Source organism: Erythrolamprus reginae, chromosome 4 (genome assembly GCF_031021105.1).
Source record: "Erythrolamprus reginae isolate rEryReg1 chromosome 4, rEryReg1.hap1, whole genome shotgun sequence".
In the NCBI taxonomy this organism is placed as follows: Eukaryota; Metazoa; Chordata; class Lepidosauria; order Squamata; family Dipsadidae; genus Erythrolamprus; species Erythrolamprus reginae.
Genome location: NC_091953.1, coordinates 54,729,680 through 54,756,637, shown reverse-complemented (window position 1 = coordinate 54,756,637; position 26,958 = coordinate 54,729,680). Strand labels below are relative to the sequence as shown.

The 26,958-nt window shown below is 36.1% G+C and overlaps 1 protein-coding gene across 1 annotated transcript in view; it reads right to left on the bottom strand.

The window, feature by feature from the left end:
* The window catches only part of NCAM2 (neural cell adhesion molecule 2), a 237,640-nt gene extending 210,956 nt beyond the window's left edge, over positions 1–26,684 (bottom strand). The window contains exon 1 of the mRNA XM_070751764.1: positions 26,483–26,684. Within this exon, the coding sequence (XP_070607865.1) occupies positions 26,483–26,534 (52 nt within the window). The 5' untranslated portion in view covers positions 26,535–26,684. The remainder of the gene's footprint in view (positions 1–26,482) is intronic.
* Between the last annotated feature and the right edge of the window lie 274 nt (positions 26,685–26,958).

The following is a 26,958-nucleotide window of genomic DNA, read 5'->3' as shown; positions in this document are numbered from 1 at the left end:
TTTTTCTCTTTCTACTTTCTTTCTTTTTATTTCTTCTCTCTCTCTCTCTCTCTCTCTCACACACACACACACACACTTCCTCCCTCCCTTCTTCTTTCTTTCTTTCTTTCTTTCTTTGTTCTTTTCTTTCTTTCTCTTTTCTCTCTCTCTCTCCCCCTCTTTCTCTCACACACATACCTGGTCTGGGAAGAAGTGATCTGGTGAGCTCCAGAGCAGCAGGGAAGAAACGTGTCCCCCCCCCCCCTCAGGCTGGTCATGCCAGGCCTAAAAGATGAGTGAGCCTTGCTGTGAATGCACATGACAAAGAGAAGGCAGGGTGAGCATCAGAGCAAAGACTGATTCAGGAGCATGGCCAGCCAGTGATTGCTACCAGTTCAATGACCCTGGTTAAATTACTGTTACTGGTTCTCCGGGTGCAAACAGGTAGCAGCCCACCACTGAAATATATTGCAAGCTATTTAACGACATGATCGAAACATTTAAATATATTAAAGGGTTAAATAAGGTTCAGGAGGGAAGTGTTTTTAATAGGAAAGTGAACACAAGAACAAGGGGACACAATCTGGAGTTAGTTGGGGGAAAGATCAAAAGCAACATGAGAAAATATTATTTTACTGAAAGAGTAGTAGATCCTTGGAACAAACTTCCAGCAGACGTGGTAGATAAATCCACAGTAACTGAATTTAAACATGCCTGGGATAAACATATATCCATCCTAAGATAAAATACAGAAAATAGTATAAGGGCAGACTAGATGGACCATGAGGTCTTTTTCTGCCGTCAGACTTCTATGTTTCTATGTTTCTATTTTTTAATATGCATATTCTATTTCCTACATACTTTCATCCTAAGACTGATTTAGCTTGCACTCAGAATATCAGACAATTCTATATTCTTCTTGAATAATACCTTCTGCTCACCATTCTAGCTCCATATTTTCCTTTCTAATGACAAAAGTGCTTCAGAATTCTAGGGTTGGTATGGTTATTCAGATCAAGTCCAACCTCCTGCCCATTGTGGAAATTCAAATTAAAGCACCCATAATCAATCAATTTGCCTTTCTAACTTAAATTTTGTCTGTAATTATAAAATAAGAGAGATCAACTGTTGGCTTTTTTATGTAAGTCTTTTGGGGATATTTGAAGACTCCTATTAAATTTATTTTGGTAATTTTTTCTCAAGATTAAATATATTGTACTACTTCAATTTTAGTTCATAGCTTTTGGTTTCAAGTTCTTTTATCGTCTTCATTGCCCTTCTCTGAACTTGAAGCAATTTTGTATGAAAGTGGAATAAATTGGAATTACCATCGTTTCGGAATTATACTTTGTTGAAAGAGTTGAAAACTATTTGCATTTTTTGTTTTTGCAATAACCACACTAAATATTTTGTGATCAACTAATAAACTATTATTCCAAGATCTTAGTAACAATCACATACTATTACTAAACTAGAAATCATCTAATCCATATCTCTCTCTCTCTCTCTCTGTGTGTGTGTGTGTGTGTGTGTGTGTGTGTGTGTGTGTTTGCGTGTATGTATGTATGTATAGATATGGATATAGATATGGATATGGATATGGATATGGATATGGATAGAGATAGAGATAGAGATAGAGATAGAGAGATGAGATAGAGATAGAGATAGAGATATGCATATGCATATACATATATATGCACACACACATACACACACACACATATATATATATGGGGTGTGTGGTGTATGTGTATATATATATATTTCCCCACAAACTTTATTGAATTTCAAAAGAATATGAAATACAAAACCTCATAGCACACATATTGAATTCTCTAGTCATTTTATTCAGCCTTTCTCACAGACAACATGACAGCACAATCAAAAGGAGGGCAGAAGGTTTTGGATCTCTTTTAAGCTGACAAAGATATACACACAGGAATCTCAAACCTGCAGCTGTAAATGAAGCAGCCAGTAATTTTTATCACTACTTTCTTGCCATGAGTTTAAAGTAGGAAGGATGCCCATGTCCACGCAATGAACTGATAGACCCAGCTCTACCTGTGATGGTGTCTCAATGTTGCGCTGAACGCAGAATAAGAACACGGACACAAGAGCCGGGTTAAAGGGGTCACTTTATTAAAATTAAATGAATTTTAACCAATTATCAACCAATAACCAGGACCTGCAGAGGCCACTAAGAGCCGGGGTGGCGCAGCAGGAAGAGTGCTGTACTGCAGGCCACTGAAGCTGACTGTAGATCTGAAGGTCAGCGGTTCAAATCTTATCACCGGCTCAAGGTTGACTCAGCCTTCAATCCTTCCGAGGTGGGTAAAATGAGGACCCGGATTGTGGGGGCAATAGGCTGGCTCTGTTAAAAAGTGCTACTGCTAACATGTTGTAAGCCACCCAGTCTAAGGAGAAGGGCAGCATAAAATCAAATAAATAAATAAATAAATAAATAAATAAATAAATAAATAAATAAATAAGAATTTGGGGCAGAAATAATTCATGACTAACCTTCCTGGGCAACTATGGGCGTAGCTCCTTGATGAACAAGGTGAAGGTACCATGCCTTTACCTGGTTCCTGGCCATGCCTTGGTGTGTGTGAGGGTTCACCATCCCATCCCCTTGTGGTTATTGGGATAGGTGAGTCCCAAGGGCACCCCCTCTCCTATTGCCCGGGCCGCATGGTACCTTGAGCTCCTGGCGAGAGGCTGCCCATCATCTTTCAAAATATGCCCTAAAGGAGAACATGCAGTTGCTACCACTGCCCATTTCCGCCCCTAACCTGCCAACCCCAGTGACCAAAGGGAGAAACAATTATAAAATTGTGACTAAATGCACCACACCCACTAACCAGTCCATCCTCACTCCCCAGTGTGGAATAGGTGAAAAAACAGTCACAACTAAAGTGATAAGACCACAAAAAATTCCTATTTGGCCCCCGTGGACAACCCCTTTACAGCACACTGAAAGATAGTGAGGGCAGGTGGGTGTCCACTCTTCTACAGCCGGGGGCAAAAGGAGGAAGGCTTGAGGCACAGCCCCCGGCAAAAAGACAGCACGCCCAAGGGCGCAGAGCCAGCCACAGTGATCATGCGTTACTATGCGAGACCGCTGACATTCAGGCTGGCGAAAGTGCCCAGGCACTTAAGCGGCTCTGAAAGACTGCGCACAGGGGTGTGAGGCAGCAGTGGCAATCTTGCGGCCCATGTAAGATTGAAGATGCCCAGGCCAGCATCAGCACCTAGTGGGTGTTCTCCCTGCCCCGGTGCAAATTTTTCCTGGCCATTAAATCAGCCGACTGTGCAGTAATAATAAAATTACAACTGTCCCTCAGTTTACCTCCGGCCAGGCAAAGGACTATGCTTATTGACCTAAAGTAAGGAGGAGCTATAGTAGGGAGGCAAGTCCTGTCCCCAATGAAAACAATATATAAAAATTATAAAAAAATAATATGAGAAAAGTAAGAAAGAAATTGTCTGCAACTTTGTCAGAGGTCCATTTGTTAACAGGGTTCTTAATAAACTTGTCAAAGGTTTTGATGGCATTGTCAAACTAAGTTATGCATATAGCTAAAAGTCTGTAGAGATTCTCAATCATCTTTCTTTCTTTCTTTCTTTCTTTCTTTCTCTTTCTTTCTTTCTTTTTTTGCTTCTCATCCAACAAGCTTCTACAGCTCTGACAGAACAGTGGGGAATGGAAGGATTTATATTCCTTGTAGACAGCTGGTAACTTGCATCCTTTCAGAGGATTGTTAAAGCACATGGAGTTTAATCTGTGTCTTCAGGGTCACCTGGTTAGTACTCCTGGTTCCTATAATGTGCATTTTTTCCTATGGAAATCCATTAGTATCCCAGACCATTAAAAGGGTATTCATCCCAAATTGTATAGCTAAAAGTCTGCATATAGCATTCCTATAATCTGTTATGGTATCAACTAAGTTATCAGTCTGGAAAGATTTGTTATTGATAAAACCTTTCTGACTTGTGGCAATTATTATAACTTATTTTTTCTATGTTTACATATCCTTCATTTTGTCAACTGCCCAAAGATTAGGAAAAGCATGATAAAAGAAGTCTACCCTTTTTGTATATGTGTTAACATCACACATACTATAAAGGGAAAGGATTTAAACCATGTTGCATATGCCATCTTATCCCCTTGGATCTCCCTTGGTGGATGCTCATGTGCACAAGGGTTCAGTTGGAACATCACCAGGTTTGTTGTTATCTTAAGATAAATTGCTCCTTTAAAATAAGAAAAGTATTCTTTGTCTTTGTACTTACTAATCGCAACTTTCAATCCTTGACCCTTTATTCCACTCTTCACAATTTGAGCACTTTTTAAAAAGAATTGTGGGAGAAGACAACAATAACTGTTCTGTCTATTCTTTGTTGCCTGCTAGCATTTTGCTATCTTCACTAAGCAGCAAACATGGTCTTGGTATCACATATTGAATATATATTAAGTAGATTGCTTTGTTATTCTTAGTATACTTCATAATATCAGCTCATTTTGAGCTTTCTCTTTCTTGATGCCAGTTCCAGAACTAACATGAATCAAAATATTCAAACAATTACTTTGGGGGGAAATGAAACTAAAAGAAATGCTAATTCTTTTAACTTGGAAAAATTAATAATTTAATTTAAAATGTAAAATATGGAATATAAGCCATTTTTAAAAATAGGACTATAGAAAATATTACTTTTCCTAAGTAAAGTTATGTTAACGCAAGTAAGAAGTGACTTGGAAAATGTAGATCTAGGCCACAAAATGATTTTTAAAAGTCTTCAACCAATAATTATTTTTAACAGTTGTTCTTACTCTAGTTCACTACTTCTCTATTTATCAGATTATTTGCGGTCTCAATAAATAAGATTCCATTGAAGATTACTAGAGAAATAAGTTGCTGGAGTGAATTAGACAAAGTACAGTCATACCTCGTCTTACGAACCTAATTGGTTCCAGGGGGAGGTTCGTAAGATGAAAGGTTCGTAAGACGAAACATTGTTTCCCATAGGAAACAATGTAAAGTCAATTAATCCGTGCAATCAAAAAAACCCCGCAAAAAACGCTGCCGCCCGGCTGTCACCTTTTAAAACAGCCTGGGGGCTTCTCAGCGACCTCCCGAACGCCGAACGCCAAACCCGAACTTCCGCATTTGGCGTTCGGGAGGCCGCCGAGAAGCCCCCAGGCTGTTTTAAAAGGTGACAGCCGGGCGGCGGGGCTTCCCAGCAGCCTCCGAACACCGAACGCGGAAGTTCGGGTTTGGCGTTCGGCTTTGTGACACCAGCAACCTCCTGAACCCCGAACTTTTGCCGAACTTCCGGGTTCGGGGTTCGGGAGGTTGCTGGGAAGCCCCCCAGCCTGGCTGTCACCTTTTAAAACAGCCGGGCGGCTTCCCAGCAGCCTCCGAACGCTGAACGTGGAAGTTCGGGTTTGACGTTCGGCTTCGGGAAGCTGCTGGGAAGCCGCCCGGCTGTTTTAAAAGGTCACAGCTGGGCTGGGGGGCTTCCCAGCAACCTCCCGAACCCCGAACCTTTGCCGAACTTCCAGGTTTGGGAGGTTGCTGGGAAGCCTCCCAGCCTGGTTGTGACCTTTTAAAACAGCCGGGCGGCTTCCCAGCCGTCTCCTAAAGCCAAACCCAAACTTCCGCATTCAGCGTTTGGAGGCTGCTGGGAAGCCCCCCAGCCCGGCTGTCACCTTTTAAAACAGCCGGGGGCTTCCCAGCAGCCTCCCGAACGCCGAACCCAGAAGTTCGGGTTTGGCGTTCGTAACACGAAAAAAGTTCGTAAGAAGAGGCAAATTGAATAGATTTGGAATTTATAGAAATTTTCTCCTTTTCACTATATATAAATTTAGATTGATTTAAATTAATTCAAATTTTAAACAGCGGATTCAAAATTGATAATGTCAACTTCTTCAACCGTTGTTAAAACAGTCAAAAAACAACCTACTGCAACAATCTCTTCTCCACAAGTGTCCCCACGTCCTTCCCCGACGCACCAGGCCTCAGCTATGTCTTCCAAGGATAAAGAAAAAGACAAAACAACGCAGCCCAACTTTGCAACATTACAAGAAACTTTAAACAATATGCAGGACTTTATCTTTAAATCTCTAGAGAATGCCACCCAACAAAGAGAGGCTATAAAAGAGGATGCAACACAACAAAGGGAAGCTATAAAAGCAGACTTGGCAGAATTTAAAAAGGAGATGGCCCAACTGAAAGTTGATATGGGCGAGGTGAAAGACCAGATAAAGGTGATCCAACAAACACTACAAGAAAGTGATGATCGAGTGAAAAAGGTTGAAGAGAAATCCGACAAAAACGCAAAAAGAATTGATTATCTCGAAGGGAGAGCTGATGCAAGACACAGAAGACATGATGAATCAATTATTCAGCTGGAGATGCAACGTGCTTCGTATGGACTACGATTTCAGAACATGAAAGAGGAAAAAGATGAAGATTTAAAAATGACTATGGCGGAAACGATTGGAGGAATACTCCAGGAGGATCCTGCTGCGCTAGTGAAAGAAATCGATGAAGTTTACAGGACTTCGAATAGTTACATCCGTCGCCACAATCTCCCAAGAGAGATTCATATCAAATTCACCAGGAAAACCTTGCGAGATGACATACTCCATTGGGCAAGAAACTCTAAACTCCAACATCAAGGAGTGGAAATAAAAATATTAAAACAAGTTCCAAGAAGTGTCAGAGAGAGCAGAAGAGATTACCAGTTTCTTACCAGAATTTTGATCAAAGAAAATATAACCTATCGTTGGTTAATCCCACAAGGTCTTTCTCTGACATGGCGTTCTACAAGATACAAGCTGGAAAATGTAGAACAAGCTAGGTATTTCTTTGAAAATAGTGGCATCAGCCACATGGACTTTTCAGATAAACAACAAGAGGCTCAACAACAATCAGCACAACAGCAACCAGGGGAGATACTAGCAATTCAACAAGAAGAACTATTGGGGGCCACAGCTCAAGTAATAGAGCAGGACCAAGGTGCTATAAGAAGAGTTCAGCCTCAGCGAGAAACCAAAAAACCCACTAAATGACAACAACTAAAGATCTAAAGATCTTTTCGGTAAACGTTAACGGACTTAATGAACCAAGGAAAAGGAAACAAATCTTTTCTAAAATCAGAAATCAGAATGCTCAAATTGCAATATTACAAGAAGTACATATCAAAAAAGATAACCAAAAATTATTGTTGAATCCCAAAATTGGAAAAATGTATGCTGCATTAGCAGATCAAAAAAAAAGAGGTGTGGTGATGTATGTAGAGAATTCTATAAATTCCAAACAGATATATAAGGATAATGATGGTAGAATATTGATTGTACAAGTTGATATTGAACCTAGACCTATAGTGGTTGTTTCTATTTATGCTCCCAATGAAGACCAAATGACATTTTATAAAAATTTACATCAAATAATAATAGATTTAGCTATTGAGAATGTATTAATAATAGGTGATTTTAATGCTATTGTGAATAGGCAATTAGACCATTCAGGGGGAGGGAGTCATAATAAAAGGAAAAAAACAAAAAGAAATCTACTACCTAGTACTTTCCAAAAAATGAAAACAGAATTATTGCTAAATGATATATGGAGGGAAAGATACCCCCATAAAAGACAATTTACGTTTTATTCTAATCCCCACAAAATCTGGACAAGAATAGACATGGTATGGACATCAAAAATGGTTGCAGAAGAAATAAGGGAAGTAGAGATAGATGTTAATACATGGGCTGACCACAACCCAATAGTGGTTTATATAAGAAGGAACAACAAACAGAATACTTGGCGGATGAATAGAAATATACTAAATGATAAGAAATATAAAGATTGGATCGAAAAGGAATTAAAAATATTTCTTGAGATTAATAAAACCCCAGACACCACTCCACAGAATATATGGGATACACTCAAAGCTTATATAAGAGGGTTAACAATATCTTATACAGCAAAATACAATAAGGAAAATAAATTAAAGTATGTACAATTAATAAATGAATTAAAACAATTGGAATTTGCATCGCAGCAACACACCAAGAACAGAGACTTTAAAACAGAAATAAATGTAATTAAACATAAAATTAGAATTATAGAACAAAATCAAATAACTGAAAAAATTAAAAGAGCAAAACAACATTATTTTGAACATGCAAATAAACCAGGCAGATGGTTAGCATATAAACTTAGAAAGCAGAGTCAATCCAAATTGATAAAAAAATTAGAAGACAAAGATGGTACAATAAAATATGATACAGAAGGAAAGGCGGACATTGTTTATAATTTTTATAAAGATCTTTACGCCAAAGACAATGTTAGTGAAGATGAGGTTTTTAATTACTTACAGGCTTCAAAATTACCACAAATAACAGAAGATCAACAGACTATGTTGGATGGTCCAATAACAATGGAAGAACTCCTAACTATAATTAAAAAACAGAAAAACAATAAGGCCACTGGTCCGGATGCTATACCGGCAGAATGGTATAAGATAGACAATGAAATAGTAAGAAACTATATGTTAGAAATTTTTAATTTATGTAGACTTGAGGGTAAAATTCCGAAATCTTGGTCAGAATCGCTGACAACTTTAATACACAAATCCGGCACTGACCCACTAAAAATCAAAAATTATAGACCCATATCTTTATTAAATGTAGATTATAAAATATTTATTGCCATTTATGCAGATAGACTTAAAAGAATTATAAATGGAATAATACATCAAGACCAAAATGGATTTCTACCAGGGCGACAAATTAAAAATAACCTTAGAACAGTAATAAACACATTAGAATACTATGAACAACACCCAGATAAGACAGCATCCTTAATGTTCTTAGATGCTCAAAAGGCCTTTGACAACGTTAACTGGACATTTATAAAAATGCAATTAAACAAAATGAGATTTGGCTCAAAATTTGTTAATTTAATAGATACTATATACTCAAAACAAACGACTAAAATAATATTAAATAATAACCAATTACAAGCACTTGATATAAACAAGGGAGTTCGTCAAGGATGTCCTAAATCACCATTGTTATTTATTATGACACTTGAAACTTTATTAATTAAAATAAGAGCGGATTCCGAAATAAAAGGTTTAACTATAGGAGACGAAACTTACAAACTCCAAGCTTTTGCAGATGACTTAACGTTTATAATTGAAGAACCGATAACAACTGTTCCTTCTTTATTGCAAACTATTGAACAATACGGAAAGGTAGCAGGTTTAAAGATAAATAAAAGCAAAACTTCTTTCTTAACCAAAAATATGAATAAAATACAAGAAACTAAATTAGAAAATATTTCTGGAATAAAAACCGTAAAGAAAGTAAAATATTTAGGAATAAATTTAACAGCGAAAACAATAACTTTAAAAAATGATAATTACATAAAATTATTATCAGAAATTAAAAAAGATTTAGAAACATGGAATAACCTGAAAATATCATTTTTAGGTAGAGTTGCCACAATCAAGATGAATATTCTGCCTAAGGTTTTATTTCTCTTTCAGGTAATTCCAATAAACCCAGGGGGAACTTTCTTTAAAACTTTGACAAACTTAGTTAAAAAATTTATATGGCAAGGGAAAAAAGCAAGGATAAAAATAAACTGTTTGGAAGACATTAAAGAAAGAGGAGGATTTGGTCTTCCAAACTGGAAATTATATTATCAGGCCGCCGCTTTAACATGGATTAAAGATTGGATAACCTTAGAGAATAAAAGAATATTAAATTTAGAAGGACATGATCTTATGCTGGGTTGGCATGCATTTATATGGTATGACAAGGGAAAAAATCACTCATATTTTAAAAGACACACATTAAGGAAGTATTTACTAGAGGTTTGGAAGGACATAAAGAAAAATCACTTCTTAAATGTTCCAGAATGGATAGCCCCACTAGAAGCAATAACACATCCAAAATCTATAAAAGACACGAAAATATTTTATAGATATAAAGAATTATTAAATGATCAGATGAAGCTAAAGCCTAGGAATAAACTACAAGAAGAAGGGATAATAATAGATTGGTGGCATTATGCCCAGATTCGATCCAGATACCAGAAGGATATAACTCTTTACACTTTTAATAAAAGTAAGAATTTGCTAAGTCATTTAATTATTAATAATTCAGTAAAAATGATAGGGAAAATATATAAATTTCTTATCGCTCACAAAAATATAGAGTTGACTCTAAAAGATACCATGATAAGATGGTGCAGAAATATAGGTAAGGAAATAGATATAGATACTTGGGAAAAAGTCTGGATTAATAATTGGAAAATGACCAAGTCAGTTTCATTAAAAGAAAACCAAATTAAAATGTTTTATAGATGGCACCTTCCACCAAACAGGATAGCTAAAATGTTTCCTAAAACATCCCCACTGTGTTGGAAATGCAAGAAGGATATAGGAACTTATTACCATCAATGGTGGACATGTAGCAAAGCTAAAACTTATTGGAAGATGATTGAGAAGATATTAAAAGAAATATTAAAATATGACATAGATAACACCCCGGAATTTTACTTATTAGGAATTACTAATCAGACTTATAAGAAGGAAACTCTTTACTTAATCATACACATATTAACTGCGGCTAGAATAATATATGCGCAAAACTGGAAGGGGGAGGAAATCCCCAAGAAAGAAGAAGTTATAGCTAAAATATTAGATTGCGCCGAAATGGATATGATGACAAGACGATTAAACGATCAAGAAGATACAAAATTTTATGAAACATGGAACAACATATATAAATGGTTAGATAAGAAAAAATAAGAGATAGATCTGTTTTTATTTAGGTAATAACAATATTAGATGTATTTGTTGATGATTTTGATATAGTAGTTTACTCTTAAGCGATATATTAAAATTTTTGTTTTATGTATGTTTAGTAATCGAGATTTGTTTGAATGTTTGATTAGATGAATATATTACACATAAATAACATATTAAGCATTTTTACTTATACCGTACTAATATTGCATTTAAGATTTGAAAATTTTTTACTAGATTTTTTAACATTTAACAAATGTTTGATTATGTATTCTTTTTTCTATTTGAATGTATACTTTCAAAAGAAGCGGGGAAATACATCCCCATTTTATGTTTAATGTTTGTACGTCTGTATGTCTGTTTTATGAAAAATAATAAAAAAAATTGTAAAAAAAAAAAAAAAAAAAAAAGAAGAGGCAAATTTTTTCTGAACTCCGGGTTCGTATCTCGAGTTGTTCGTAAGACGATGGGTTCGTATCTTGAGGTACCACTGTAGACAGATTTTTAGCTAAGGTTACTTTTAGAAGAAAACTGTAGACCTTATCTCAATACATTCTGTCTTTATAAACTAGAGTAAATATCTTTTAGATCTAGAACCCAAAATTGGTAGAGATTACAACACATGAATAACAAAATTTTCCCTCTGCATTAATACCATCCTTCTATATGCTATTTTTGTCTCATATGCTTACACAAATTAGCAATCCAGTTCCCAAAGGCAAACACGCTTAACAATTAGTAGTTAGCAGTTTGGGGATGGCCAGGACAACCAAAGTGGATGTCTATAGTAAAGATATTTATTGTGTTGAGGGCTGAATTAAACAGTCTGCTCAAATAAATCAGATTTCTATACGTCATGCATTAAACATATTCTCATATACAGCAAAAAATAATAGCAAAACATGTCATTTATATACAATTTATGACAAATTTATAAGGTTGAAAATATTCCTTTAATGCAATTGCTATTATATAAATTACATGATTTATGAGATTAATATAGTTCTGCAACTTTCAGATAATTAGAAACTTCCTTGTCTTCAAGGAACCTTGTATAAAGTACCTTGTATAAAGTACCTTGGAAAATAGTTCATACTGATGTACTGTACTTTTAAACTTACTGGTCAATCTTTTTTTTCCGAGCAGGTAAGACAGATATTCAATAGAATACATATTTTTACTGATAACCAAACTCAGAACAATTATCTGCTAAAATTGTTCACTTTTTGAAACACTGGGTGTATCTCTCTTCTTTAAACAAATTCTTGGAATACAAGAGTAAAATCAAAGTTAATAATCAGTACTTAAGTCCCATTCAGTTTAACTATCTCAATTTTCAGAAAACCTGCAAAAAGCAAACTGAAAAACAATATAGAAAACAGTTTTGAAATAATCACTAAAAAAGCATTTAACCTTGACAAAATAATTACCAGCTAAACTGATTGAATTTGAACAAGATGATTTATTTATTCATTCATTCATTCATTCATTCATTCATTCATTCATTCATTCATTCATTCATTCATTCATTAGATTTGTATGCCACCCCTCTCCGTAGACTCTTACAAAATGTTACAAAAGTCTTTAAATGACAACAACTAATTCACTCTAAAGCAGTGATGGCAAACCTTTTTTTCCTCGGGTACCAAAAGAGCATGCGCACACACTATTGTGCATGTGGGAGTGCCCACACCCATAATTTAATGCCTGGGGAGGGCAAAAACTGCTTCCCCACCCTATGGAGACCCGCTGGAGGCTGGAAACGGAATGTTTCCCAACTACCAGTGGGCCCTGTAGGCTTGTGTTTATACACATACATACATGAACCTTCTTAACATAAAATGCAAGACAGTATATGTACACATAAAACATCCAGGGTACTAAGTCTATTTGACCAGATAGCTGGCAAAAATAAAATATGTCCAAGGCTTTAAAAAAGTTAGCAGATTTGGGGCCATCTGGACCTTGGACCATCCCAGGGCAAATGAGCTCAGACCCTTCCCAAATGACTGTACCAGACTTTATATCAGACTACATGTCAATCTATTCAACAAAATTCTAGATCAAAACAAGAAGTTGGTTGGTATCTGCTCCAACAAAAAGAAAAAAATAATAATGGTCCAGGACCTTAAATGTGAATTAAAGTCAGCTTATGGTTTAATAGTTTCAATGTGTTATTATGTGCAAACTATACCAAACTATAACAATTTTTGTATCTTTTAGAAGTGAGGAATTAAAAAATATACAAGTTATTTAGGGGAAATTGGATGGGATTAGGATTGGAAGCAAAAAAAAGAATATCAGCATGTGCTTTTAAGAACAGAATATCAGCAAATCATTACCGTTAGCACTATAACACCTTTTTCATTATAAATATTGTTTAACCAATATTTTTTTATTATGGATCTGTTGGAAGCTACCTTAGAAAGTTTAGCTGTGGTGCCAGGTTTTTCCATATAGAGTTTTATATACATATATATATATACATTATATATTTACATATACAGTGATCCCTCGATTTTCGCGATCTCGATTTTCGCGAAACGCTATATCGCGATTTTTCAAAAAATAATAATTAAAAAATACTCCCCGGTTTTTTTGCTATACTGTACCACGGTTTTTCTCACCCGATGACGTCATACGTCATCACCAAGAGTCACTTCTCTGTCTCTTTTTTTCTATCATTTCTTTCTCTCTTCCTTCCACTCTTCTCTCTCTCTTTCTTCCTCTCTCACACTCTCTTCCTCCCTCTCTCATCTCTTTCGGGGGGGCGGGGGGCGGGCGGGTGCCTACAGGGGACGGTGGCCGCCAGCGCTGCTGCAGGAGGACTCGGCGGTGAGAGGGGCGGTAGTGGCGAGCGGCGAGGAGGCTGGAGGCGCTGCCATTGGCCGGGAACATGGCGCTGAACAGGAACCACTTGCCCGGTGGCGGGGTTGTCCCGCCCCACGGGGAAAGTAACCGGAGCCGAAGAGGCACTCGGCTGGCAAGGGGCGGCAGGAGGGAGAGTTTGGCTGGGCGGGGTGTGTGTTTGTGTGGTGGGGGAGAGCTTGCATATCTTCGGGGATGGCGATACGCAGGCGGAGCGTTTCCATCTGCTCCGCTGGGATGGGCGCCTCTAAGCCCAGTGTCTGCTTTCTCTCCCCGGGAACCGCCTGCTTTCCTCCACTTCGAGCGGGGCACCTGGGCTCCCGAGTACCCGCGTCTTTTCCATCACCCGGAGGAGGAGTGCGACTTCTGCCCAAGTGTTAAAGAGGCCGTGGAGGGCTTAACCTGCGTCGCTCCCTCCCTCCTTGCCATCCCCGGGACTTTGACTCTGGGTGGGGAAGGCGGTAATAGCGGCAAACGGTGGACAGGCGAGCGACAAACGGCGGGCGGGCGAACGGGCGAACGGGCGAGCGGCGAGCGAGCGGCAAACGGCGGGTGCTGGGGGGCGGGGGCAGCCGGCATTCAAAGCAATCTGTCGGCTTCTGCACTCTCGTAGCTCCCCGCCTCCACCATCTGCGCATGCGCGGCCATGGGGAAAAGGCACGCATGCGCAGATGGTGTTTTTACTTCCGCACCGCTATATCGCGAAAAATCGATTATCACGAGGGGTCTTGGAACGGAACCCTTGCAATAATCGAGGGATCACTATACCTACTCATACACAAACATGTGTGTTTTATATATTATTTATTTATAAAACAATATCATATTCATATACTATTTTTATTCTTGGGTTGTGAGCACTTGGCGTATGGTTTAAGATAAGTAGCTATATAACAGTTTTAAATAAACAAACAAATAAAATTAGCAACCTCTATCGGTTCACTGCTTAAATAAATAATTTGACCTGAACTAAGCTCCTTTTTGTAATAATATAAATAAGAACCAAATTATTTCTACTTTTCCAGACCTTGGAAGACTTCTGAAGACTTCTGAAACATGACAAATAATAATAATAATAAAAATAATATAATCATACATTGAAAAATTATTTTCTAAAACAGAAAAAATTAAGGTAATTGATTGAGCAATAACACTCTTCATTCAATATTTATAACATGGATTGGTTTTCCATTTTAGCTTCTTTGTGAAAATTTCATCTATCATATAGATTGATATTTTTATTACTGTGGGAGATAAGTAATAGATATACTCTAGAACAGTGATTTTCAATCTTTTTTGAGCCGCGGCACATTTTTTACATTTATGAAACCCTGGGGCACATTGAGTGGGGCCGGGGGGGGGGCTAAAAAAAGTTTGGACAAAACATTTCTCTCTCTTCCTCCCTTTCACTCTATTTCTCTCTCCCTCTTTCTCTCCCTTCCTTCCTCTTTCTCTCTCTCTCTCCATCCCTCTTTCTTTCTCTTCCTTCCTTCCTCTCTTTTTTGCTCTCTTTCTCTCTCCCTCCCTCTATGTCTTTCTCTCTCTCTCTCCTTCCCTCCCTCTCTTTCTCTCTCTCTCTCTTGCTTTCTTTCTCTTTCTTTCTCTCTCTCTCTCTCTCTTGTTTTCTTTCTCTCTCTGAGCTTCGTGGCACACCTGACCATGTCTCACGGCACACTAGTGTGCCACAGCACACTGGTTGAAAAACACTGCTCTAGAATATGAGATGATGTAATATTTAAACCACAAAGTTTGAAATAATCATGCTCTCTGCACTTGAGAACACCACAGTTTTATAGCTCAACTACCTCGGATTCTAATGATTTATAAAATGTCCTTTAAAAATACTCTAGAAACGGGTGTATATTGCTTGAAAATTTGACACAACTTACATATTCCTCAGAGTTAAAAAATAATAATAATACTTTTTTAACAAAAGAAAGTTATCTTAACTGGTTGCATTTTCTGTATAAAAATCCTCCAAAGTTAATTGTTGACATAAGTTTGGCAACTATTCCTCTATCACTAAAAGGGATATGTACAATTCAACTACTTAACATTCTAATCAGCAATACACAGCAGCAACATGACAACAAAGATTTTTTTTTTAAATTAGAAAAGCTCTTTTCCAGTTACTTCCCTGGGGGCTGAAAAGAACCCCAGTAAATAAAAAAGAATTTATTTACTACAGTGCATAAATTATTTACTACAGTATATAAATAAATAATAGACAGTATACTGGTAAATGCAAAACCAAAATTAATTCTGCATTTTTTTTAAATAATATTTTTTTAATTGTTTCAAAATAAATGCAAGATTTCAAGATACAAATAAATAAAATTCCAAATAGTCAAAATGTGACTCTACAGTATAGGGAAATTACAGTGCATCTTCAAAATAAAGAAAATACAAATTAGTGTATTCCTAGCCCATGTCATTTTCACGTGTTTGATCCACAAACAATTCTGCTTTTAAAGTATTCTGGTAATTTATACCAGAATATTTCAGGTAGACTTTATAATATTATTAGATGCAATAAGCAATAATAAGGTTGACACAGCCTTCCGAGGTAGGTAAAATGAGGCCCTGTGAAAGCGCTGTAAAGGAATGTATAAGTCTAAGTCCAAGTCCACCTCCAAGTCTGTCTGTCTGTCTGTCTGTCTGTTGTTACATATATCTAACCATGTATTAAGCTACATGTATTATATTCATGTTCTTTATTTATGACAATTATATCAGGCACTTTCTTTTATTATTCCTATTCCTTCCATATTTTATTTCTCAATAACCTTGAAACAACAGTGATTGCTTCAAGTTATCATTTAGTAAGCTTTGTGATTTAGGAGAGATTTAAACCTGCCCTTAGTTCTGGCCTAATGTTCTTATTAAATGTTGTTTATGTACTTATTAAGTATATACTCACACTACAGCTGCTATAGGCAGAAATACTCAACTGAAATTTCCACTCTGCTGATGAAAGCCCAGACACACTGGGCAGGCTATGTTGCTAGGTGCCAGACCATCGCATCCCTAAACAGCTCCTCTATGTTGAGCTGTCTAAAAGAGAGCAATCGCATGGGGGACAAAGGAAGCGATACAAAGACACATTGAAAGCCTCCTTCAAGTCCTTCGATATCGACACCACCTGCTGAGAAACCCTGGCAGAAGATCGACCAACATGGTATGGTGCGTGCTAATCCACCAAGGCTGCCACACATCTGAGGTCAGAAGAACATTCATAGTAGAAGAGAAGTGAGCACTGTGCAAAGCCAGGGCTGCAAATGCTGCAACAATGGTACCCACACAGGTCTTTCCAATATGTGGCAGAACATTTCATGCCCATATAGGCCTTACCAGCCACCTGCAGACACATTGTGGACAGCCCATAACCCATTAGATTTCAAGGTCCTCTTCAAACACAATGGACAAACTTCATCAGTCAACTGAAATCAATAATTATCAAAAGGACATAAATGAATAAATTGCCAAACTGCTCCAAACTGGTAATTTCAGTTGGCTTTCATCTTCATAAAATACCTATTAATTTCAATTTGGTATGGGAAATAATCTTATTTTTGAAAAAGTAGGACAACAAGCAGGATACAAGCAGTGTCTTCTAACACTTTGCTGTTGCACTTCTACAAATGAATATGAAAGTTATCCAATAGACTAACTTGTAATCTGCTCAGTTTATATTGTATCAAATAAAGGATCATGTAGCAGATATTAACTTAGATTAGTTTATACTTCAAAATATGAACAACAAAAATTAAATTAACTCACAGGGAGACAATGTTGATCATATGGTGATTACACCAGTGACTGAAATGTTTTTAGCCTGGTAGATCATAATCTAGTGAAATCAAAAGTATGTTTTGTTTTGTTTTTATCTATCTGATGTTTCAAGGTTAACTTGATATGAGCAACTCAGTTATATAGCTCCAATGACTCAACAAAAAAGAAGACTTCATAAAGCTTTTATAAAATAAATGATCAGACTTCAGTATTAAATAGTATGCATAGCTTTTTCTATAACTATTGAACATTTGGTTTGGTTTGGTTTGGTTTGGTTTGGTTTGGCTAACCAAAATTGAAACTGGGAGGATTAGGACAAGCCAGGAATCACAGAATGCAAAACCAGACTGGGTCCATTAGAATAACAATGCACATCATTATATCATCATTCCTGTCAAAGCAAATAATTATCCTCAGAATGTTATGATCCCAAGAAGGAACAAAAAGACAGGATTTGAAACTTGGATAAGATTACTTGTATGAAATGACTTTTATAATTTATAGTTCCTGTTTTATTTACTTTATTTATCTATTTATTTGTTTGTTTGTTTGTTTGTTTAGTTCACATTAAGAGCTCTTTTGAACTTTACTAAAACAGCTCTGTTCTGGAATCTTTCCTTACAAGATTTCTAGATCCACTTCTGGATCAAGTGAAGTTTGACAAGAACAAGAACAAAAAAATAGTAAGATGGCTTTTCAATGTTAAATATCTTTTCCTTATAGCCATAAACTGCTGAAGACATTCTGTTTTATACACATGGATGTAAAAAAAATTCACTTAACTGATGATATTTTATTACTTTTTTAGATACAAAGACTGCATCAATGACAAAAAAACAAACAAACAAAACCCAAGCTGTGCAGACATTTAAGTATGCATATAAAACACATCAAAATCCCTAACTTCCTTGGATCAAAACTATAGTAAATCTATGTAAAGACTGAACACAATATAAAGACATATAAGTAACATTAAAATATCATTTAATTACCTGTGATGTTAAATGCCTAATAATTATAGTGATTCATGGTCATTCATTAGAGACTTTCACAATTTCATGAATGGAAGTTCATGAAATGAAACAAAAGAAAGTTAACTCTCTGAGAACAGATTGGGATGGGGCCAAATTTGATGTGTGAAGATAAATCCATGTTTTTAGGCAACAGGCATATAGTAATGTAAAGGTGCAAAAATAAAATTCCATATATTTGAAAATGGGTAGAAAAATACTATGATTAAATTTAAATGTATTAATGAAAATACAAGTTTAGAAAGTTACATTTATCATTAAGAAATATATAGAATTTAGTATCTAATTCTATTTAGAATTGAGATATAACAAGAATAAGTATTCTTGTTTTAAAAATAAGGTTTAAAAATCAACAACAACATTTTGTAATAATCCCATATGCACTCAAAATTTATGAGGTGAAATAGCCATAAATATCAAATGTAAATCTATGGAATGATCCATTCAAGCGCTTAGCAATTGTTGGAATCAAAGCTTAGAAATGCCATAAATGGCACAAAGCCATTTAATATACAATTACTCAACCCAAATGCTTGAATAGCTGGCAACATGATTTGAATACTGATTTGAATGGTAATATAAAACCATAGCCTAAGGCATAAAGCTTGCATTTCTGTGCAAATTTCTGTTTTCTAAAATGCTATACATTATTTCTGATGTCAACAAATTCAGATTATGAAAGACTGACATTCTCAGAAATGAATTACTATTTCATTTCATATCTTTTCTTTAATGCTTATAAACTTTTCATCTTACTGTAAATATGGGAGGGAGATAAGAGATAACATTTATTTAATATAAACAAAGATCACAAAAAACCCTGCATTTTAAATATTATAATAATTGGAGATTAAGGAACCATTGCATAGGTAAAAAAATTGGTGACTATTCAGATTATGTTCTAACATTCTTCATCAGTGGCTCTGTTGGCTGGATTGCCTGTGAATTAAAACTCACAGAATATTATTGAAGAATATATTCTTTATATTTGGAGAACCGTCAGTTCCTCTCTCCAGATTGATTCCTAATAATATAGGAATTCTTTCTTTCTTGGGGGGGGGGGGGGGGACAAAATGGATTTTAATTCTATTTACATTCTTTGAGATGCTTAGTGTTTTCTGACCTTTCTTGTTTTCTTGCATATGTTTTATTATCCAAATAAGTAATATCATCAGTGCTAGATGGGAGTGGGGCTTGCTCTGTTTAAATACAAGTGGCTTGGCACACAAATGTTGGTGGGAATGTTCTTGGGGGTTCCTTGATTAGATTGCTATTTCCTGAGTTGGTAGTTCCTTAATCAGGATATTGTTTATTGCTTGGTGTTGATATCTGCTTATCTGGGTGTTGGTCAGGATGTGTTGTGATATTTAATTCTCTTTTTTGAACAGTAGGTAGATGTTGTTTATCTTGTCTTGATGGTTAGCACCACAATTTTATTGCTCTATTATGCTCTTATAGTGTTCAAAGCAATTATCCATACATTAATCTATATCAACAACCTTCCCATTCAAAAATGGCTTTTCTCTTCTCTCTGGAAATTTATTGGATCTGATTTTGCATCTTCCTTATATTCAAATATCAGTATACACACCATGATAGTTATTGCTCTCACCAAATGTTTCATTTTTCTGTTTCTCCTGGAAACCGCTTGTGACTTTTTTCCATTTTCCACCTTGCCTATCTACCTCTTGCAGGGATATTTCTTTGTCTTACAATATATTCTATAAGGTGTTTGCACCTCCCTGACCTTTTAACTTAACAACAAAAGTTTTACCCAGCAATCTCTCTCCCTCCCTCCCCCCTTCTCTCTCTTACACACACACGTACACAAACATCTAGGTACACATGTTTTTAATTCATCCCCCAAGCCCTTTAAATCTTGGATTTAGAATTATTGGAATATATTCCTTCTCTTTTTCTTTATCTGATGCAGTTTTGTGAGATAATCAATACGGTATTTTGCCTATGCATAAGTTTATATTTGCTGCTATTCTAAACTCTCCTGTCAGTCTGCTCAGACAAGTAGGATTTTGAATTATTTATGTATTACTATTTTATTTTAGTTAGTTAGTTAGTTTGTTTGTTTAACTTATATGCCGCTCAATCCCTGAGGACTCAGGACTGCTCACAACAATAAAGGTAACATCATATAAAATATGTGAGTGACCAGACAGGTAGGAGAAGAAGCACCGTAATATGGTGCCTCCCGCTCACAAACCCTCCAGCCATTGCAGAAGGATACCATGCAGTGAAGGGCTGCTCTTCTTACCTACTACCAGAGCTCCCTTGGAGGCCGTTGCAGGTCCATGCAGGTCCATTGGTCATGCACGCACCCATCGGTGCAAGATTTGTCTTCTGCGCATGCGCAGCAAGCCAAATTTCATGTAAGGATATGCAACAATGAGATTTCAGCTATTTTCACTATATTTTTTTGCTTTTGCACATGTACAAAAGCAAAAAATTGGCAAAATTTCCAAAATCTTGCTCTCGTGCGCATCCTTGCATGAGATTTAGCTTGCTGTGCATGCTCAGAAACTGAATCTCATGCAGGGGCACATCAAGGGCATGCAGCTGTGCATGCATCCTGGATTTTCCTACCACAGCTGTGCACCTGGAAGCTCTAGCTGCTGCCAACAGTGATACCATGGTTTTGATTTTTCTTCTCAATAAAGTTTTTGTTATAAAGTGCTAATACACAATATTTGAATAAAGTGTTAGATATGGGTGTACCATATGATATAATAATAATAACAATAACAATAAAAATAAAAATAAAAATAATACTACAACAACAGAGTTGGAAGGGACATTGGAGGTCTTCTAGTCAAACCCTACATTACTTCAGACAGATGGTTATCCAACATCATCTTAAAAACTTCCAGTGTTGGAGCATTCACAACTTCTGGAGGCTAGCTGTTCCATCGATTAATTGTTCCAACTGTCAGGAAATTTTTCCTTAGTTCTAAGTTGCTTCTCTCCTTGTTTAGTTTCCACCCATTGCTTCTTGTTCTACCCTCAGATACTTTGGAGAATAGGTTGACTCCTTCTTCTTTGTGGCAACCCCTGAAATATTGGAACAGATTTATTCACATGTTGGTCCAATTTTTCAAAGGGGGGGGGGAATCCAGAGGTATTACATGATGTTGGTGTGATGACATGAGTTTGACATCCCTGGCTTAGAGAGTTACAGTAGGAAGTTCTTTCCTGTTGATCAATATACTTACTACATAGCTAAAAATGCTGCTGCTGCTGCTGCTACTGTTACTGCTGCTACTGCTGCTGCTACTACTACTACTACTACTACTACTACTACTACTACTAGCCATCCAATTATCCAATATAAACTCTGAACCATAATATACAGTATTTAAAAATGTATCTATAGCACAGTAGTTCTAACTTTTTATGTCAATATAAAAATAAAATCATCAACCTTCTTGTTTGAATATGGGTTTTATTAAAAAGATAAAGAAACAATAGCCCAAATAATTACAGATGGTAGAATGAAATATTTATCACTGATAAATATACTAACAGTGTCAAATATCACTTTTGCATTTAATGCTATGGGAAAAATGGGGCACAGATTTAACAGTGGGAACTGAGCTCAACAAGCTTAAAATAATGAAGAGCATAAGAAGGAAATGCATCCATATAATTAACAAATATTTCTAAGTATCAGAATGAATAAAGCATACTCCAAATCTAATGTTGCTACACTTTCAGTTTAAGTGAGAAACCAATTACCAATAACTAAATATTGGCTGTTTCTAGTTTCCATCTTTTCAACCATCTTGCTTTCTTCTTTTTCCAGAGGTTCTTCCTCCTTTGTCCTTTCCCAGGTCATCTTCCAACTTCTTATACTTTTGTTTCAGACAAAGTTTTTGAAAGCAAAAGTGACATTTACAACATCTTATTGGATAAGCCCAGACATCTTTTCTCCATTCCTTGTAAACTAGGATTTTGCAGTCAGTATGAATTATTCTGTCTGTGATGACTTAAAAAATGATTTTGGCTGATCTCAGACAGGTAAAGCAGGCTTGGACTTGACTAGTATTTGGGTGGAAGACAATTAGACAATGAAATAATAATTTAAGAAATCATGGGAAAAAACGTCTTTATAGTGCCTTTATAGAGTTAGACTTTACTTGAGTAAAAACTTTTTATGATCTTTCCACAGATTCCTATCAAAAATACCTACATTTTGACCCCCTGATTTATAAATATAATTTTTAAGATGTTGAATGAATTGAACAAAAAAATCATACTAATTAATAATATTTTTTTAAAAATAAAGATATGCTGGAAACATGCAATAACATTCTTTTCCAAATATTGTTCCAAGTAACATTCAATTATTTCCATTCAATTCTATCCACTAGAGTTTGCCATTCACTGAGCCTCTTTTGAAGATATGTTATTGATTTCTTGAAAACATTTAGGTATTCATGTAGAAATTGATATAACAGGAAAAAAGTTTACCTCAATAACATACAGCGCACAACAAGATCTAACAGACTACATCCACATTATGTTTATATTTTATAACAGTATAGAAATTATTATATATTATTTTAGTTTCCTGATTGCTTATTTGTACCTATATCAATCATTAAGTGTTGTGACTCATTATACTTGATAAATGTATATTTTCTTTTATGTACACTAAGAACATATGCACCAATGACAAATCCCTTGTGTGTCCAACCATACTTGGCCTATAAAGAATTCCATTCTATTCTATGTACTCTTTCAATTGTAAAAAGCATGATAAATAGAAAATATAATCTTAAAATTTAGATACAATCTTAAATCTTCTCTATAAATTAACTAGATAGATAGATAGATGGATGGATGGATGGATGGATGGATGGATGGATGGAGCAATTAGTTCAAAATATATATTGAATTATAATCCCTTAGTCAGTGGATTTATTGTTAGCAATTATATGTAAGATTACAACCTAATCATTTTCCATTCTAAATATATATTTTGCCAAATATTTGAGATGATAAACAAAGAGTTAATTAAATACTTTTATACTCTTAATCAAAAATCTAAATTCAGAATGAACAAAAAGTCCTGCTTTAAAAAATATTTTTGAATGTATTTTATCAGGCAGCTTCCATTAAAGTAACTTTTCTTTAACTTATCTGATTAAAATTAAGGATAATAACATTGTCTTCCTTATCTAATTATGATATCATGGAGCATTTAAGTTTGTCAATTTTCAACTTGGTCATTTTGAAAACCCAGTTCCTAAGCTCAAAATATCATGACTGCTTAAAAAGAAATACATTATCCTTCTGCTAGGCTAACTTTACAAATTGTCTGAAAAAATAAGCTTTCACCATGCTTCATAAAATCCACAGCAACTATATTGCCAACATAAAACCTGGACCTTGGCAATTTATATATCGAAAGCAAATGACCCCAGTGATTACTGCTTATTTTATTTGTGCCTCCCATATGCTCCCATTGCTTTCAAAATATTGACAAAGAAAGCATTCTGTTTTAGATAAAGGTGTAGAAATGGTTTTGCATTATTTAAAATAGTTTTCTATTATTAAATTTCCCCAAATTTGTGTAGCTTTGTTCTTTCTAACCTCATGTTATCAGGATGCTTATGATTTGTGTAAATAAACTGTGTTTCTCTCTCTTTACTGTTAGGCTTCAGGTAGTCAAGAAAATATTGTTAAATCTACAATTTGTACTGCCAACATTTTAATTATCTATGTTAGACAATTAGATGCTCTACTAAGCCTTACAGTAGAAAAGCATTTAAGCACGTACCATATAGATTGCTCTGAACAAAGGCAAATTTAAGAAGGTTATTTCATATACAGGCCAGCAATAATATATTCTACCAGGATCTACAAGTCAAGGGTGAATTACCTATTTGGCAAATGATCCCAATTGCCAAGGGCAAGTTTATGCAGCATGATTGCTGTATAAATGATGAATACAAGAACTGCACAAAGCAGTGCACTGAAAGGACCTTAAGAAATGAACAGCGTACATCTTCTCTTGGAGCCTCTTCATTCCATACTGTCACAATACAAAATCCAATCCAACCTGAAGGACAGCTCTTGACCAAAGATATATGATCTAGTTCTTCTGCTGAAACTATAAAGGTCTAGGCATCCTACATAAATCACTGTGAATGCTCAGAAAATACTGATGAATATCATTACACCTATGCATGGTATTTGAAAAAAGCATTGCATGATATATTTGTTGTTGAATCTAAAAAAATATTTTGGGGGGAAAACCCAAAACAAAGCCATATTATAAACTCAAGAGGGAAAAATAAAATAACTTGCAAAGTCTGTTTTCTTCCCTTAAATACAGGTCCATTGAACATTATTAGGGCTATACATTTTAGTTGCTTTAGAGATAATATAATCAGTTTGTTACATCACTACTTCAGATGGAAACAATTTCATCCCATGATTTATATGATTATTTTGAATGGACATTTAGTTTAGCAATGTGCAACAGTTTGCAAAGGCATTTCCCCCCCAGACTGTGGCGAGTAATTTCTAATATATGTGTGATGGAAGAGAAGCCTTGGAGGAAAATGGCTTGTTCATCTAATTTGCATATCTTTGTCTGAAGTCAGTTTCTGAAGTATTGCGGGGGGGGGGGAGAGATGGGAAGATGAGAATTGAAGAAGCCCAATTCAGAATGTCAAGCTGTGCTTCAGGAATGATAAAAGACAGACTCATACTCTTGTCAGTGTAAAACAACTTGCCCAGAAAGAGTAGAATTAACAAATGCTATATTTCAATGGAACTCTATCACCCCCTGCTGGACAGATGAACTCACTAAAAAGAGCACATTAGAAATATATTGCACAAAGGCACTATATATGTACCCCTTCCCTCCCCCACTTCCTTTGGGTCCGTTTCTTAAGGAATATAAACTTCAGCATAAATATGTTGTGAAGAAATTCATTAAATCTTCCAAAGAATAGACAAAATAAATTCTTTTAGTGATTTAATCCAGTCTTTGCCCTATCACAAACTTGTCTGAACTGTTCAAAGCACTGCAATTCATTTGTGCAAAGAGGTTCTGTTAGTGTCTCATACCAACACACTTCAGCACTTCCTTCCTCTAATCAAAACTAATGGAATATAAATATAACCTAGGAAACACCAGCAAATAATTATCTGCCTAATTAAAAGAAAAACTATGCTGGAAAATGCATAGAATGTTTTTTTTAAATCCAGTGGAATATAAATGCAATCCTTGTTCTTTTAAGTATTACTTCCTTGCAACTGTCAAGTATGGCTGTGTGTGTGTTATGCTCTGCCTTGCAATAAAACTGCTGTGTACATACCTATATATACTGTATATGTACAGATATACCCAACAAAACACCTCAGAAAAATAACAGGAAATTCTGAAGAAAGCTTCCTTTACAGAGGCACAAAAGGACGGTGATTGATTTTTGCACATAGCAGAATTCTAAAATTTCTCCCTCATTACAACTAACCTGCCCTTTAAATATTTTGAAACAAGAAATAACTTTCATTAATACATTAAAAAAACACCTAGAGACGCATGCTTTGTAAGGCATTTTTTTTAAAAAAAAAATCTGCTGTGAAGAAGCAAGGACAGTCATTGTCCATATAAGAAGACTGGAAAAGAAAACCTCCAATAAACTGGAATTAACATTTTCTTCCTCTTTTTTTCTTTCTTTTTTATATATTTATATATAAATTATATATTTATATATATTCGACACAAATATATAACACACACACACACACACACACACACACACACACACACAACAGCTTCTCAGAGAAATAGATTTCAGAAACAAATTGGTGTGAGGGCAAAAATGGTTTCAACCCTTAATTTGCTGGGGGTGGCAAAGAGGTGAGAGATGCTAATCTTTGATTTGCATTATAACGATGGAGGGGGGGCGGAGGAGAGCTTTGGACGGTAAATAACCCACGATTAGAAGACACGGCACTCCTACCTTGCCCGCTACTGAGAAACAATCCGAACAGGTAGAACGCCGGCAGGTTCATTTTTTCAGAAGCTCACACTGGTGGACAGTTCCCAAGTTAAAGCGAGGGTGCTGAGCCTAGGAAAAGCCAGCTCTTTTGAGGCTTACTTTGCCGCCGCTTTGCCTGCTCCTGCGTCTCCTCTTCGCGTGCAAGTCTACCCTTCAATCAAGCGCGCGCGCGCGCCCGCGCGCAAAGCCATATACACTCACATCAACCCCAGCCCGGGAAGCCGAGCAGCGCCGCTCACCGACTGACGGCAAGCGCCTCTCGCCGCTTGGCTATATCAGGCAGGCGGGCAGGCAACGGTGCCAGTAGCAGAGGCAAAAAAACAGACCCGCTACACACATGAAAGGATGCAAAGTATCCCTCCGCGAGCGCAGATGCACGTTTTTTAGAAAGAGCTGGACCAGCCTTTGCAAATGGCAAGAGCTGAGAAGAAATGGGA